The sequence below is a fragment of the Pelmatolapia mariae genome, linkage group LG23 (assembly GCF_036321145.2).
Source record: "Pelmatolapia mariae isolate MD_Pm_ZW linkage group LG23, Pm_UMD_F_2, whole genome shotgun sequence".
Classification (NCBI taxonomy): domain Eukaryota; kingdom Metazoa; phylum Chordata; class Actinopteri; order Cichliformes; family Cichlidae; genus Pelmatolapia; species Pelmatolapia mariae.
In genome coordinates, this window is record NC_086246.1 from 35,991,915 (window position 1) to 36,007,943 (window position 16,029).

At 40.3% G+C, this 16,029-nt stretch overlaps 1 protein-coding gene across 2 annotated transcripts in view; it reads left to right on the forward strand.

Moving 5' to 3' along the window:
• The window catches only part of tgfbr3 (transforming growth factor, beta receptor III), a 71,036-nt gene that overhangs the window by 30,179 nt on the left and 24,828 nt on the right, over positions 1-16,029 (forward strand). For both annotated transcript variants that reach the window (XM_063466097.1, XM_063466098.1), the window contains exons 4-5: positions 8,091-8,228; positions 15,620-15,803. In XM_063466097.1, coding sequence (XP_063322167.1) covers positions 8,091-8,228; positions 15,620-15,803 — 322 coding nt within the window. The remainder of the gene's footprint in view (positions 1-8,090; positions 8,229-15,619; positions 15,804-16,029) is intronic.

Consider the following 16,029-nt stretch of genomic DNA (forward strand, 5'->3'; position numbering starts at 1 on the left):
TTTTTTTCTACTTGTAACGTGTTATTCACATTTGTCTGAAATAGAGATAGATGATTTCTTCAGCTTCAGTGGCCCTGCTCAAAGTAACAGAAAACCCTCTCTTTTACCCATGTGGGCCTCCGAGGACAGAGATACAGGCCAAATTGGAAAGTCAGTATTCTTGGATAGGTCAAAAGTGACTTTTGGCTGGGCTGCAATTCCTAGTAAAGCTGCAGTGCCAGGTTGAGCTTGTGTGTTTCAGAAGGAAATGATTTCTTCAAATAATGTCAGAATGATTTTCACATTTTCACAAAATTGAATTACATTTTATAAAAACAGCCCAATCTTGCAGAGTAAGACAAGAGTGAGTGAGAGTGACCTGTGCTGCAGGCTAGACGTGCTGCTCATATTTCCTCCGAGCTTGAAAGCCCTTTGGGTTTTTGAGGCAAAATAGCTTTTCGTGGCTTGACTATTGACTTGGAGGTGTTGGTGTTTTGCCACCTAAGCTCTAAAAAAAACAGTGACCTCATCTCAAAGTGTTCTTTTCTTCTCTATTTGCTCTGGTTTTAAGGTGTAGGTATCAAGTTTAAACAATCTTCCACATGTTTTTTCTGTCACGTGTAGAGGTAGACTTTTGTACTCTGCCTAACAAGCCACTGCTGCATGTGCATGAATGCACACGAGCCCAACATTACTGCAAACACTTTGTTCCCAAGTGGAGCCAAAATAAGCAATTCAAAAAAAAGGAGTCTTGTCAGGGCATAAGGTTGGGTGATAGGGTAGAAAATAAATAAAAGGGGTCAGTGATATCTCAAATCACCCGTCTTTCTTTAATCAGTTTACCCTAGGCAAACATCAAACACAGCCACTGGCTCTGAATCAGGGCGAGGTAGAGCAGATGATTGCTTTATCAGCTGGAATTTGCTGATATCTTAGTATGTGAGTGACTAGCTGGAAGAACTTACCAGGCAGAAACGTAACAGTGTGAGATATGAGTTTAGCTAGCACACAAGACAAACTGAACACATACAGTAAACCTGTTTAGGTCTTTCTGTTTTTTTAATTGAAGCTTACTTTGGGACTTCAGTAATAACCTTTATTTTTTAAAAAGTAGGGGCATGTATACATCACGTCAAAGTACAGCAACATTTTTGGAAATGGACTGGTTCTTCTATAGCGCTTTTCTACTCCACTTGAGCATTTAAAGTGCTTTAAACAGGATGCCTCATTCAACAAAAACTGTATTTTCTCTAATGGCCACTTAAGGCTGGGTCCACAAACAGCAATTTTGAAATTTGGGGGCAGGGTTTACAGATACATGACCTTACAGGTACCTGTGGCCAGGAGCTGTCTGCTAGGCTTCACCTCAGCTAATTTGAGTCACTGAACCATGTTTGTGGGGTTGACGCCTTTTATACCATTTTTATTGGCACCCTCTGACAAATAATAGGGCTCGAGCTGGCTTTTCTAGAAGACACACTGGTAACTGTGGTGTTGGCCTATATAGACTATATATGTTAATGCAATTCTTTATTGATCCCATTATTTATTACTGATTGTACACAGATTTGTAGTTTAACGCTACTGTACATAGTAACTTTTATGTCTGAATGAAGTGTAGAAACAGAGTAGAAAAAACACGGGACTCAGGTGTACAAATGCTCCATTGCATGAGTCATACGTTACTATTTTTAACTGTCAGAAAAGTAGGCCAGTAATGATAAAATTCATTGACCAGTCTCAACTGGAATCAGTTGCAGATTCCCTTACAAGTGCTTTTGCTCCTGCAGCATTTAGCAGTTGGGAGGATCCTGTTAACAAAAGCAATTAACATTTCTTGTTTTTGGTAAATGGAAATTGCCCAAAAAGGAACATAGTCCAAACAAAACACAGGACGCGATATACAGCTAAATATGCTTTTGATTTCACTGCATCTCTAATCTAGTGTTTTTTCTTCCTGACCCTGTGCTTCCCTCTCCCCACCTTCAGTGCTGTGTTATTTACTTCAACATGTCCTGCTTTTGTGTCATATCACTAAAAGATTGCTATCCAGACGTCCTGTCTCACTTCAGCGTCTTTTCAGGGTTTTATTTTTCCCTCTTTGGAGCTTTGCATTTAGCTGAGTACAGACTGATTATCATCACATTTAGGAGGAAGGCTCCAGGTAGCATCACCATCTCTCTCAAATATGTGGGTGGCGCTGATAAGAGCGGTCAACAGGTTTTGGTCCGCTTCTCCTTTATCTCTGAGCTTCTTTGCCTGAGCTTCCCTTCTCTCTGTACACCCTCAGTGATCCGGAAAGAACCAAGATCCAGACTGACAAGACACACGCACATACGCACACATCAGATAACACAGTATGATTGGTTCCAGGCAGTTCTCGGAGTTTGTTGTCTATGTTTTCAACTATAAAAATGTTGTGGTATGGGGTTTAGCCACAGTTTGTGTATGTCGTTGTTGTTTTTTTGTTTTTTTTGTATAGTACTCTTTGATTTTAGTGATTATGGTTCATGTCATGTGATACATGCTGTGCTTTCTTTCTGTTTTTCTGAAGCTGATTATTATTTCCTGGGTGGGAGAGTGTGTTCCCAGATTAGTCTTACTTTTCAGATAATTAAAGGATGTTTTGGGTTTTTTTCAGAATCACTAGGGTTCATCAGGCACTTAATTAGCTCTGTCAATAAAGGAAACTCCCTTTTCCTGCAAGGACACTGAGCCGCAGTGATAGTGTGCTCTAACTGCAGGGTGCAGGTTTACACGGCTATGCAAAATATTTGATGGTGAAAGTATTTCATTACAATGTTGATGCACAGCCTTTATAAAGCACTCTTGAAACATTGTGTAATTAAGTTGGCTTGAAAGGTCCTGGAATTACAAACACATGCTCAAAGCAGGACAAACAAATCACCCTTTACAGTTTCAGTGTCGCAGGCATCAGTAGGATCTAAATCTAACCATGTGGCTTTGCTATACAACAAAAGCTTGTCTGTGATTTGTGTTTTTTTTTTCGGTTTTGTTGTAGTTGGCGCTGTGTTTGTTGTTGGAGCTGATTTAGAGCTTAAAGTTGATGCTGTGTTGTTTTTTTCCTAACATTTCCATTGTTTACACATGCTACCACCACTAATGGTATGCTGTGTGACGGCTTATCCTGCTACAGCTGTCGTCCCTTGTGTGGAGTTTAATTTCAGTAACGTGATAGTCCGAGACAAGCCTCCATCCGTGGCTGCTGGCAAATGCCCCCTTAACTGTAATGGACCCTGCACCCCTAAATCCTTATGCCAGGCTACTGATAATCAATCAGCCGTGCCGTGGCCTCCTGTCCCGAGCACACCCCGCAGGGTTCTAGCTGCCTGCATCAAGGACAACTCAGCGCCACCTGATCCTTACAAACACCACAAGAGGTACTTTGATGCCTGGTGTTTTTGCACCTCTTCTTTCCACACCCTGGCTGCTTGACAAGGTCTGTTGCTATGCCCACTAGCCTCACCAGACCTCATGAACACAGCTCTGTGGGCAGAGATGCACACCAGCTGCTGCTGAGTCCTCATCATTGCTTACATTGTGCAGCCCAGAAAGGGTTTAGATTTTTATTAATGCTGTTTTCTCATTAAACTTGGAAAAAAAAAGAAGATAATAATCACCAGTTTTCACCCTTTCCGACCCCTTAGCGCCTCTTGGCACTTCCTCTTCTTGGAGCTCTGTTTATGGCTGCATTTGCAGGTGACTCACGTCTTCTGGAAAAGTTTCTGTCTGGGTTTAAAATTCCTCATCTTTTACAACTCTCGTTTTCTTTCTACCTCCTTCTTCCATCTATTGAAGCCAGGCTCTTAGAGCCAAGCCAGGTATGATTATATCTTGGTTGTTGTTATCCTCAAAGGAGCAATACAGTCGCTTTTTCCAGTGTCTGGATTAAGTGTGGGGGGGAGCAAATATGAAAAAAAGGGGAAAAATAGTGAGACAGAGAGAGCGATGAATCTCTGATCTGTTTGTTTGGATCACCATCCAGATTGCCTCATAGATAAGTGTTTAGTAATTTCTTCCATTTCCTTGTCTCATAGGGACGTTTTAACGATTTTTGCAACACTTTCATGGACCACATAACTGAACATTCTGGTTTGCATTACTCTCCTTGAGGGCTTACATCTGTTGAGGAATGATAATTGGACTTTGATGCTGACTCTGTTTGTTCTGCTGGTATCTCTTGTTAAATGACTTCATGAATCATCACAGTGACACATCGTTGTACTTCAGAAAATGACAGTCAGACTTTCCTTCTGTGCTGAGGTATATGTTAGTCTAGAATGCTGCATGGCTTCAAAAATACATCAGATTACAATGAATTCTTGTTTAGTGACAAATGGATCAAATGGAAACAGAAAAAAGAGAAATGCCACAAAAAAAAAAGCCTGTCCATTAACTGCATACTTCTCGATAAAGAAGATATCATTTGGCACAGTTATTATAGTCTACATGATAATGAAACAACAGTCAACTTTTGGTATAAGTGGCAGCTTTGTCCAACATGAGGAAGTAGGGCTGTTCGATATAACAATATATATCGGATGACGATATAAAAACGTCTATCGTTTCATTTTACGCTATCGTTTGTTTCGTGGTGTCGTAAAACAAACTGTTTACGGCAATATTTTTTCATCATTTTGATGGTCACTGTAGTGGCTATATTAATTTCTTAAAGTTCTCTATTTCTCTTATATTTAATATAACCACACTACAGACAGACAAGCACTTGTTTTTATGCGTTGTCGTTAGCAACAAGGACGGTAAAACCACGGCGTGTCCGCTTATTTATTTTCCACATAAACCTTTCACAATAAAGCTCAAGATCCTGTTGAGACTTTTCAAAATAAACTGAATCACGTGAAAGATGCAGAGTATTTACGGATGAGAAGCAAAAAAGAGCCGCCAGGTGCTAAAAAATAAACCTTAGACTCAAACGTTAGAACAGACTTTTCCCCGCAGCACGCTGTGTGATAAATACTCACAAAGAAAACGGCGGCCGTTAAAACTTATGTCTAAAAATGTATAGTTTCATGCATCAGTTAAAACACTCGACTCTAGGTCCATGACGCCCAGCTGGAAACACTTCACGCAAGTCGAGCTGCCCGAGATTCACAGAATTTACAGAAAATGTTGCATTTTTGTGATTTATATCGTTATCGGACGATAGATGTCTTAATATCGGGATATGAGATTTTGGTCATATCGCACAGCCCTATGAGGAAGTATATTGAAAAGCAAATCTTTACTTGTTGAAATAAATTGTAAATCTTTGTATGCTTTTGGCACCTAGGGGGACTCTTCCTCAAAGTTGGCTTTGAGGATGTGCTTCGAGTGCGATCACAATCTTATCTTGTTTGTGTGTGAAAGTATTCCGATAAAATGGTGCGGTTGCTTCTTGTTTATGCTCTCCCAAGATTCCTGTAATGTTTCCTCGGCAAACACTTCTAGTTTCACTGTAAAAAAGAATTACCAAATCAAGCTTTTAATTTAATAATACAGAGGTTTTGCATATATTACGACATTCAAAAGTGAAAAGTGTTTTCATATATTGCACAGTTGCTGTAGCTTGTTTTTCAAGCTCCAATGACTGTATTTAAATGTAGTTGTATGTAAGTTCCTTGGAAACCGTCCCTTTAGTGCTTGAAATCTGTAAGCTTAGTCTGAATATTATTGAATACAACATAATGTTCTTTTTGTGAATCAGTGGCCACTTAGGGAGTCAGAAAGGAGGATAATACTGTAGGGGTGGGCTGTTTAATGTCCTGGTCAGAAGCAACCTTCTCTGTTTCTTCTATGTTTTATGTAAGCCAAGAAAACACACTGCTCAATGCTTCATATTGGAATCACTGACCAGTCTATAGGCCTGAAGTGATTGTTAGCAACCACTTGTTACCAGGGAATACTCATTTTTCTGGTGCCTAGGCCTGTGTGTGGCCTGTGCCCCCAGATCTGCCCCAGATGTGTATATGACATAAACCACTGCCTACTGTCATCTCATGTAAGCAAACACCCGTAATGCTTTATGTTTTAATAAATACCATTCACATTCATAGTGATTAGACAACAGCAAAAACAAACACATTAGCTGTTTTTTACTACATTTGGTAAATTGACTGGAACTTATATTGCATCTTTCTACTCAGTTGCGCAATCAAAGTGCTTTTTACTGCAACTCTAATTCACCTAATCAAACACACATTCACACACGGCTTTTTTCCAAGGATGCTTCAGCATGCTGACTGGAGGAGTCAGGGATAGATCCACTAATCTTCGGGTTGGTAGACAACCCACTCGACCTCCCCACATTGTTGACAGCATACAGCATAGTCAAAAGTTACTGCTGATAAATTACTTTACCTAGCATTGATGTTCTGCACTATTTATGATAGAGCAGGTCTGAAAATGTGATAGCATTGTTTTTTTTTTTACTTTGCTTCTTTTTTTGGTTAGGTGAAGGCACACAGTGCTACTTGGTTGCTAAAACCGTGCTAAAACGTGCTTGGTTGAGGCTGCATGTTGAAAAATTAGGCTTAAATGTGGCACGGAGCCGCTTTTACCAGTATTGAGCTTTGAAACAACAAGCTGGAAGGGAAGATGTGTCGCAGATGTGCCATAAAGGCCAGCCGTTTTGACAAAACTCCAGTGTTTGACACCCTGGGAATAAGCATGGACTGTAAAATATCAACTTGGCAAGAGCAAATGTAAAACAATATTAAAGGGATAAAGGATATTGTACTCTGTTCAGTATTTAGTCTGGTTCAGAACCTATAACAAACTGTTTACTTTTTCCATTAATAAATCCATCTAAATGAGTACTGCAGTGTTTGCAAATATGTTTTGTAGTGACTGAAAACATATGAGTGTAGCAGAAATGTACCAGAAAATGTTAACGGTTTCAATTATAGCGTGTAGATCTCTGTCTCGATAATACGCACTCCATAACCACATCTGAGCAACTTAATGCTCAGCCTGTTTTTTGTGTTTCTCACTAATTCAAGCACTGCTAATAATAACCTGTCAACTTGCTTTTTAATCACCATCACTCTGTTTTCAGCTCATTTGTTCTGTTGTTGAAGTACAAAAGCTATATTTTGAGTTTAAAAGCAAAAGCTGATCTTTTGGTGAGCTGTGAATAATTAACTTACTGTGGTGTTGTTTAGATCCTAAAATATGAGTCCTTGTGGGTTCAGTTAGTGATTTACAGCTTTTTACTGCTGACACACAGAATGGAGCTAATTTGATTAGTCTGAGAATACATAGAGGAGGAAGTTTAAAGATGAGTGTCAGACAGACCTCTGAACCCCCCGAGAGTGTCAGTTCTCATCAGTGACAACAACAGAGAATTTTAACTGTTTGTTTGTAAGCTGGTGTTTTTCAGTTTGAGTACAATTTAAAGAAAATGATGGAAAGCCAGATCCTTGCCTGAGATGATTTTGGGTTAAGTCAACGCTCGCACTTTGAACCACCTGACTCACTTTGGCGTAAGTGAAGGCTAACACTAGAAACGAGAAACATCAGTTAAGGTCCCAAAACACGCACGTTTGTTTTCGCCATCTCACTAACAGACTGTGAAAATCTATTTTAATGGGAGTCTGAAAAAAAAGGCATAGTTGCACGCTGTAGGGATGGTTACAGGGACCTGCCACTTACTATTTTTTTCCCTGGGAACAAAGACTCCACTGTGTGAAAGTTAAGAGCCCTCTGAGGATACATATCAGGGCTAAGCAAGTGCCTTTTAGGGAGAACACAGCACGCCGTCTTTGTAAGTTTATCAGCAAAGTGAGTAAATAAACAACCACAAAGCTAGATAACGTAGAACAATCTATATCATAACAGAGCTGGATTTTCACCAGACTAGTAGCAGTTGCCTGATATTAATGCTTATACAAAACGGAACATGAGAATATCAAAGCTTTGACATTTGCCCAGTTCAGCTGTGTGAAATCAGATCATGTTATGTACTCTGACTGATCTTGTAGGATTTGTGTTTTTTACTCTTCTCATTTCCTAAATATACTTGTGGTAACAGGGCGCTAATTTCTCTCTTTCTTTTTTCCTTATTTGTTTTTTTTTTTTTTTGCTCTTGCCAGGTTGACTTACATCTGAAGCCCATCCAGTCTATGCTGCACCACCAGAAGCCCCTGGTCTTCGTGCTCAGCTCCCTCCAACCATTGATCTGGAATGTCAAAACAGAGAACCTGGCTCTTCGCATCCAACATACCTTTTATGTGAGTCCAGAACACAAAAATCCTTTAAGTCCTGCTTCCTAAAACTGTGTATTCATTTCCTCACAGGCTAAACCGCATTACCGCTTCAGTAGCCTTTTCTATGAGTAACATATTTGAAGCGATGTAAATTTGCGGAGGAGGCCGTTCTGCACTTCAAAGGGAGGTTTCCAATGTTTTGGGCGCGTATCAGGTCAACGCGCATGTGCAGTCATAGCTTGTGTAGAGCCATGCATAATGTTTCATCTGGTGCAGTGGATTCTTTAGTCGTAATATAATTTTGGAAGTATTTAGCGGAAGTTTGACTCACATTATCTTATACAGGATGCAGCTGTAAGAGGTTGTTTTTACGCTCATAAATGGGCCAAAATGTATTTATCTAACACAATCTGCTTCGTCAGCTTTATTCATGCTCGACATCCACCGAGTCGTGTCCCCCACCCTTCTTTACACAGTCCTGTTGATAGCTTGGCTGCTGTTCATATGACACTGGGTGTATCCATGTATCACAAAAACCCCCTCAGCGGTGAAGGTGTGGTACCAAAAACTGTAGCACTAAAGCTTCACCAACTTTATCCTTTCGCCTACTGATTTTTGTTGAAATTGTCGTACAAGTAGGTTTGCAAGCAAGTATATAATATTGATAAATCCTGTGTTTTTCTTTCTACAAATGTAACTTTTATTTGTTACAAGATCTCTTCCTCTTGCTTTGCAGACTGAAGTTTTTCTTAGGACTCGGGTGGAAGAGGCAAAGATTTAGTGAAGGGTATCTTAGTGAAGTTGGAGCCAGGTCCCCTGGGGAGTCAGCCATATTTAGTGAAGGTACCAGGGGGCCTCTCTGGGAAACTTAATAAAAAATGTAAAAATGCACTGCTTCAGTGCTCTTGTTCAAAGCCCGTGTATCACATGAGAAAATCAGTGCGAAATGAAACCCAGAAGCCTCCGCTGTAGCTGTGGTCTCTGTTGTAGCTGTGGCTTCACTGTGCTGTATAACTATGAAAACTTCGCTTTGCATTCATGTGAGCTGTAGGCTTTTCTGTATTTCTGGCTTCCCAGAAGTATTCATTTTTCAATTTCTATGTTAACACCAAAGCATTGTGCAAGAACGCAGCATCAGGTACACAAATTATTTCCATATGTGGTTGAGAGTATTCTCGCTTACTTCTTAAGCTCAAAACATCTTCCCATAAAAGCCAATGTGATATGGAGGAGAATATGGACAAATGGCAAAAGCTTTGTGTTACGCACAGGCGCATAACACAAGGACAGCAAGAGGATCCAGTGACTGTTGTTTGGGAGCTTTTTGCTGGCAGCGCTTCAGTCTACTGGCCCTCTTACAGGAAAGGGTCACTGCAAGTCAATAAAGTGGGTCATCACTTTTATCCAGTGCAGACTTATATCCTGATAGATGTTGTATCTTCCAGAATCATAATCCCCCAGTCAATGAATAGTTTGCCAAAAGTTTGAGAATGATGTCAATCTTGCTGTTATCATTTCTCAAACTGGTGGAAAGCCTATGTGAAATGTTCGAGTCTGACATGTTAAGCAGTCTCCACTGCTATCATCAAAACGCTGGTAATAAACTTAGGAACCAGTTGCTAAATGCTAAATGCATTTCACCTTTTATAGACTCCACTTGGTGTATACAAAAGTTGTCCAACATAACTCACTGTACAACACTCAAGCAAATGCACGATGCTTAACATATCCAGCAACAACAACAAAAGCAAAAAACCCAAGATATTCACCGTAATCAAATAATACTCCCAAACAAAAAAGTGATTGGCCAGCCAAAATCAACAGAAAGCATCAAATTCACTGAGACCAGCCTTGGAATGGTCGCAAAATCTAACCTAACATCAGAATTAAACCAAAACATAAAAAAAGACCAAAAGAAAATAAAGAAATAACAAATAAGAAATATAATCTGTACAGATACACATTGCTGCTGCTGTGGATGAAGAGGAAAGAGGAGGAACAAGCTTCCTGTTCCCTTTTATTGGCTTCCAGCTCATTAGAGCAGACCAGAGACATCTAAATAAAGAGTGAACAAATTATGAGGGATGTATTATAGAGTCTGATTTACAGATAACCAGAGGGCCAAGGGCACATAACACCAAACACCTCACTAAAGCTGTCTTCACTCATGAACAGTGGGCAGTATCTGGAGAATTAGCTTGTCCTCAAGTACCCTGTCTCACATGTAGCACACAGCAGAGCATAGTCTGCTTCATATGTGTTCTTACTACTGAAAACTGGTTTAGAGACAATGCCACTTGTGCATTATGTTACAACTTTCAACAAAGAGGTTCTCCCGTAAAGGCTCAGTCATGTCTTGAAAGAAACTTCTTTTCCTTTAATTTGTCACCTCTCCATATATTATTTTAAGAACTACGTACTCCAGTAAAATGTTCTGTGTGTCCCAGCCTGGTTGACATTTAGAACAGTAATTCACTGAGTATTAATAGGCCTCTGCTAGATCTTATGAAACCTTATAGGCTTGTGTGACAGGGACTTTCATCACAGAGTCATATTAGGTCTCATCACCTCTGCATCAAGAGTGATTCCTGTACAATAAAGTGTTTACATAGTTAGCTGACAGGGTTTTGTTTTTACTCATCGTGTATCCTAGAAAGGTTTCTTCTCTTCTTAGAGAAATTAAGAAATCTGTTATTTTTTTTAAATAAGGCATTAACAGACATTTTTGAGGTTCCTAAAATTCACTAGCCAATATGGGATCTGTTTGTGCTTGAGTGGGATCATAGTTTTCAGAGAAATTTACTACATTAGGATATTAGGCCTGAGTGCTAAACAGCCCTTTTAATTATCATTTCCTGTACAAATGGAAGTGTTCTCATGTCAGAAAGAAACGGATGCATTTCATACAGATGGATGAGCATCTGGCCAGCTTGTGTTTTCTTAAGCTCTGATAATGTGTGGCCAGTGAGATGAGTGTTTCTGCAAAGACCAGCAGGTCAGCATCACACTAAATATCTTCCCTTGTCAGTGATGGCAAACAGACAGCAGCTGAAAAACATCATTTTAAAGAAAACTTCGAGGCAGAGCTAATGATGTGAGTGTAACCATGTTGGCAAGGTTTTAATAACTTCAGCTTAATCTCCAATTAAGAATATATTTTTTAAAATTTTCTTTTTAAATGATAAAATGTACTCTTACATCTTTGACTTAATTCACAGTATTCATTAAATTGAAGCATTTTAGACCCAACCAAACCAAGGTGTCAGCTTTCTCTTCAGTACAATATTTGTCTGACACACAATAGCAGCTTCTGAGCGAGCTGAAAAGAGATAAAGGGAATTTAAACACTGAAGAAAAAGGCCCCTGTAGGCCGAACTAATGGCTTTGACTGACTACAGGGGCCCCTGCTGAATTAGGTGTTAAGTATTTCTGTTTGAGTGGCAGCACTGAGCCCTCTGGCAGTGCAAGCTGTTGGTATCTTATCCACCAGCCTGACTGCTGCACATTGCCCAAAGGAGTCCCGGATGTTGCGCCTCTTCTCAGGTTCTCTCCACAGTGACACCTCCTTAACATGCCACAAAACTGAAATACAACTCAACATCTTGCTTGAGTCTTCTCCTAACTGTTAATTGGTATTCATCCTCGTCATCTCCAATAACTGTCGTAACTAATTCTAACTGATGTTTGGTCAAACCTGCTTTATGCTTTTACCTTCATCCATTTTTTTCTTAACCACTTGTCAGAAGGTGGGGTAAACCCTGGAAAGGTTCATTACAGGGCACTTTGACATCCACACCTTTAATGAGGTAGAAAAGGTTCCTTTCTGGTACTGCACATGAAACAACAGCTGACCATGACCACTGATGCAAAAAAAAGGTCAGCACATTAAGGAACTTTCCACTCTTTCTGCTTTAGAAAGGAGTTGAGATGTTGCTGTAGTGAGAGCAAAGAGCAACAGAGTCAAGTGAAGTCGGTTTTGGACACTTCTGAACAGAAACCCTATGCCAGACCTCCCTCACTTGCCTTTCCACTGGAGAGGCTGTTTCCTGCGACTAACAGGACTCTGAATCAGACCTGCCAGTCCTTGTTTCCTGGTCCCAGTACTCAGGGCTCCATGGACACAGATGGGCTGCCTGGAAAAGCTTCAGAGATGTTGAGCACACTGTTACTGTTGGCCACTGGACTCCGATGGCTTTTAAAATGCCAGACTTTTGTTGTAAAACATGCTTTCCACAGTGCTTTTTGTCAATCAGCAGCAGGCAGGAATCATCGCGTTTCTAAACTGACATGAAATATGAACACTGAATAAAGGCCAAATTTTATTTTACCAAGGGACACCATGATTAGAAGTGAGACATCTGCAAAGTGTGCTTTGCTGACTTTGTGGCCAAATGCATATATTTCTTCTTGTGGGTTTGAGGTTGAGAGCTGTGTTGCATCTTCGCTTGAAAGGCTTGATCTGGAGCAAATGTTTTATGACTTTTCATGGAACAACACTGTTTAAGCTTTGCTGTTGGCATGTATGTTGTCCACTGCCTGGTTGCCAAACTTTGCCTTTTCACTCTAGTATTTCTTTCATTATTTGTAGGCTCATAGTTTGAGCTCTCTCCTCACTGTAATCACCAATGGAAACCATGGGTAGCCACTAGTGTTTTTATTTGGAGACAGAAATGGCAGAGGAACGCTCCAGAGTGGCGCTGAGACATATGGTATTGTTTTCTCCACAACAGAGCCTGCCAGTTCACAGGAACACATCTGCAGAGAGCAGCATGATTAGGTCCCAGTATCTCATTGAGTAAGAGAAGATCAAATCAGCCACCAAAGCATTTATCACATTAATATCAGAGAGTTATTGCATGCTCATAATATCCATCAACTCATTCTGCACTTTCCATCACCCTCCTGTGTTTGCAACACCTCTTATTTTCCAAACAGCTTTTTGCAATTTCCCAGGCTAAGGGTGTTGCTCAGTGAGAACGCAGCTTGTGATAATTGATCTCAAACATTTGGCATGCCGTCTCCCTTTTATTCCACATATGGCCATAACATGTTGATCCATACAGGCAGAAAGAGCCGGAAATATACTGTTAAATGTTTGGGATCTTCAGGACTGGCAGATGTGCTTTTATCTTACACACATTTTAATATATCCTTCATTGAAAACACTGAAAATGCAATGACCAGATGACCAGAATCAGCTTTCTGGAATCCTTTATTTATCCAGGTAAAAAATCTAATAGAGATTAAGATTTTTTTTTTAAGAGGGCAGCAGAAATGACAAGAAAAAATTGATTTAAACTCTCCAACTGTAACCACTTTCAGTAACATGGTTGACTAAAAGTACCATTATGAACATGAAAGCATGTATGTCAGTGCCAGAGGTCAAAAGTTAATTTCTAACAACTGCAAAATTTGAGAAATGTCTCTCTATTCAGGGCAGTCATGTCTTTAAACTTCTATTTTCTTGCCCATGTTACTTTAATCAGAAAAAGAGTGGTACATTAGTAGCCTCCAGAACTGATCCAATAATTTTGGAAGCTGAAACATCAGACTTCCTGTTGAAACATGGAAATTTGCACTTTCACAGCTGTGACTCAGCTTCAAAATAACTGACACCATTACAGAGAACTCAGTATGGCAGCACTTTGTTAAAACAGATCTCCACCCGAGAGTAGAGACAATTTTACTTCACAAGTATTTCTTTTCTACAGCTCAGTCGGGAACCGCTGGAGCCCAAAAACGAAGCCAACATCGAAAGCCTCACGAGCTCACTTCCTACAGTGGCCACTTTACACCAATTTACGTCACTGAACGGGGCCCTCCCTACCAGTTTGTGCAATTTTTGTGTCTTTTGGGATATTTTTAATGGAAATATCTAACAAATAATATGGCAGCATGTGGCACAGAACATCCAAGAAGTTTATGCTTTGGTTTTGTTGAGTGAAATTCTAGTGCCTTAGGTTATTTAACCCTATTCAGCAGGTATGTGTCACTGTGTTGCACCTACACACTTTTTAGAAGCAGCTTGCTAACTAGGCATGCTAGGATTAACCGATAACTTAGCAGTTCAACAACTCGACCAAATACGGTCACTTCTGGCTCCAAAAGACAAACTTGGTTGCAGCCAAATTGTTAATGTTGGGTTTCAAAATATATACAGTCCATGCTACAGCCCTATAAGGACATGAATACAATGCAATCATCTTTAAGATCTTTTTCCAGAGTTTCCTGACATGAGAATAAGCAAAATGGATTAACTAAAGCACCCTGTTTAAGTACACCAGCAACAAAACTAGCACCAGAGAACTGAATGACAGCTTATGTAAACAGTACGCAGTACAGTATATTTATATTTATAAATGCCATTTAAGAAACTACACTTTGGTTTCCAGCACTTTTTGGTCTGCCAGGCGTGCAGAGAGAGGCCGAGCAGAGAGAGAGAGTTTGTTAAAGCCCAGAGTGGGTGCCTCACTTCCCCGTTTCAAATTCCTGAGGTTTCCAGCACTCTGGAAGGCCTGGAGCTAATTTGGCTTTCAGGCTTTCCCCTCTAATTCTTTGCGACTAATTATGGTCGTATTCCCGCAATTAAACTGATAAACTCTGCTGAGCTTGGCAAGGATACCCCGGCCCCTCCCCGGCAGCTTAGTGCACCACCCCTCTCCTCTTCACCATCTTTCTTTCTGTTGCTTCTTACTGTAGTAAACACACTAAAAATAAAGTCAACCTGAATTCTTCGACAATGTCTGTCTCCTAGGCAGCAGTATTTACAGCCTCTGGTGACAATGCCAGGAACACTGAGAGGAGCGTCCAGAGGTCAGACAGATGTTGTGCATGCGGAGATTTGAAAAGTTATGTCTGAAAAGCCTAAACAGTCAGAAGGGATATTATTCTGTTATCATTGAAGCATGATTGCAATTTAGGGACAACTTCATAAACTCATCACAGAGTGCTTGCCTTCTTGGGTTTGTGTGTGTCAAAGATATGTGTTGTCCCTTGTGGGATATCTGTTGCCCCTTGTGGCCACTTTAAAACACAACTATACATTTGTGATGACGCACTACACTGGAAACCAGACACCTCGTTGTGTAGAGGAACATGTGTAGAAATGTCCTGAGCATATTTGTACAAGCTTTGCGAAAAAGTGAGAAGTTCAATCGTGTTTAAAGAGTTAGTTTGATTGCTTTGTTGTGTTTTACAGTTTATATTTTTGTGATGCAATAAGAATGAGCAAAATTGAAGTGCATATAATTCTCAACAAGTGAAACACTTTTAACGGAAACTCAATTTTCTGAAATTGAGTTGGACATGAGGAAAGCTGAAAAAACTGAAGAAAACACGTTATATAGAGCAGGTAACGTTTTATCCCAACAGTTCCTTTGTCCTCTTACACTTCTGCTTTTTTTCTTCTCCTCCAGGTATCTTTAGGCTCACAGGTCAGGTTTAAGCCGGAAAACTTCTCCCTCTTCACCCGCATACAGCAGGAGACCTTTCCCCACGGCAATGAGCAACTCCTCAACTGGGCCCAGAAGAAGTACAGGGCAGTCACCTCTTTCTCTGAGCTCAAGATGACTCAAGACATCTACATCAAAGTCGGAGAAGGTGTGCACCAGATTCCCAAAATTCCCAAACATAGCTCTGGGCCCCAAGGCACTCCTCCACCCCATTCCCCTTTAGCTTTCATAACTTTACTTAGCTTTTGTGTTTTAGCCCAGGCTAGAGGTTTACATGCACTACGCTAGAAAAAGATTTTCCTTCCCTCAAAAGACAGTCACCCTTTCACACTATTTAACAGGCCGCCTGTGGTATTCCTAAGTTTTGCTTGCTT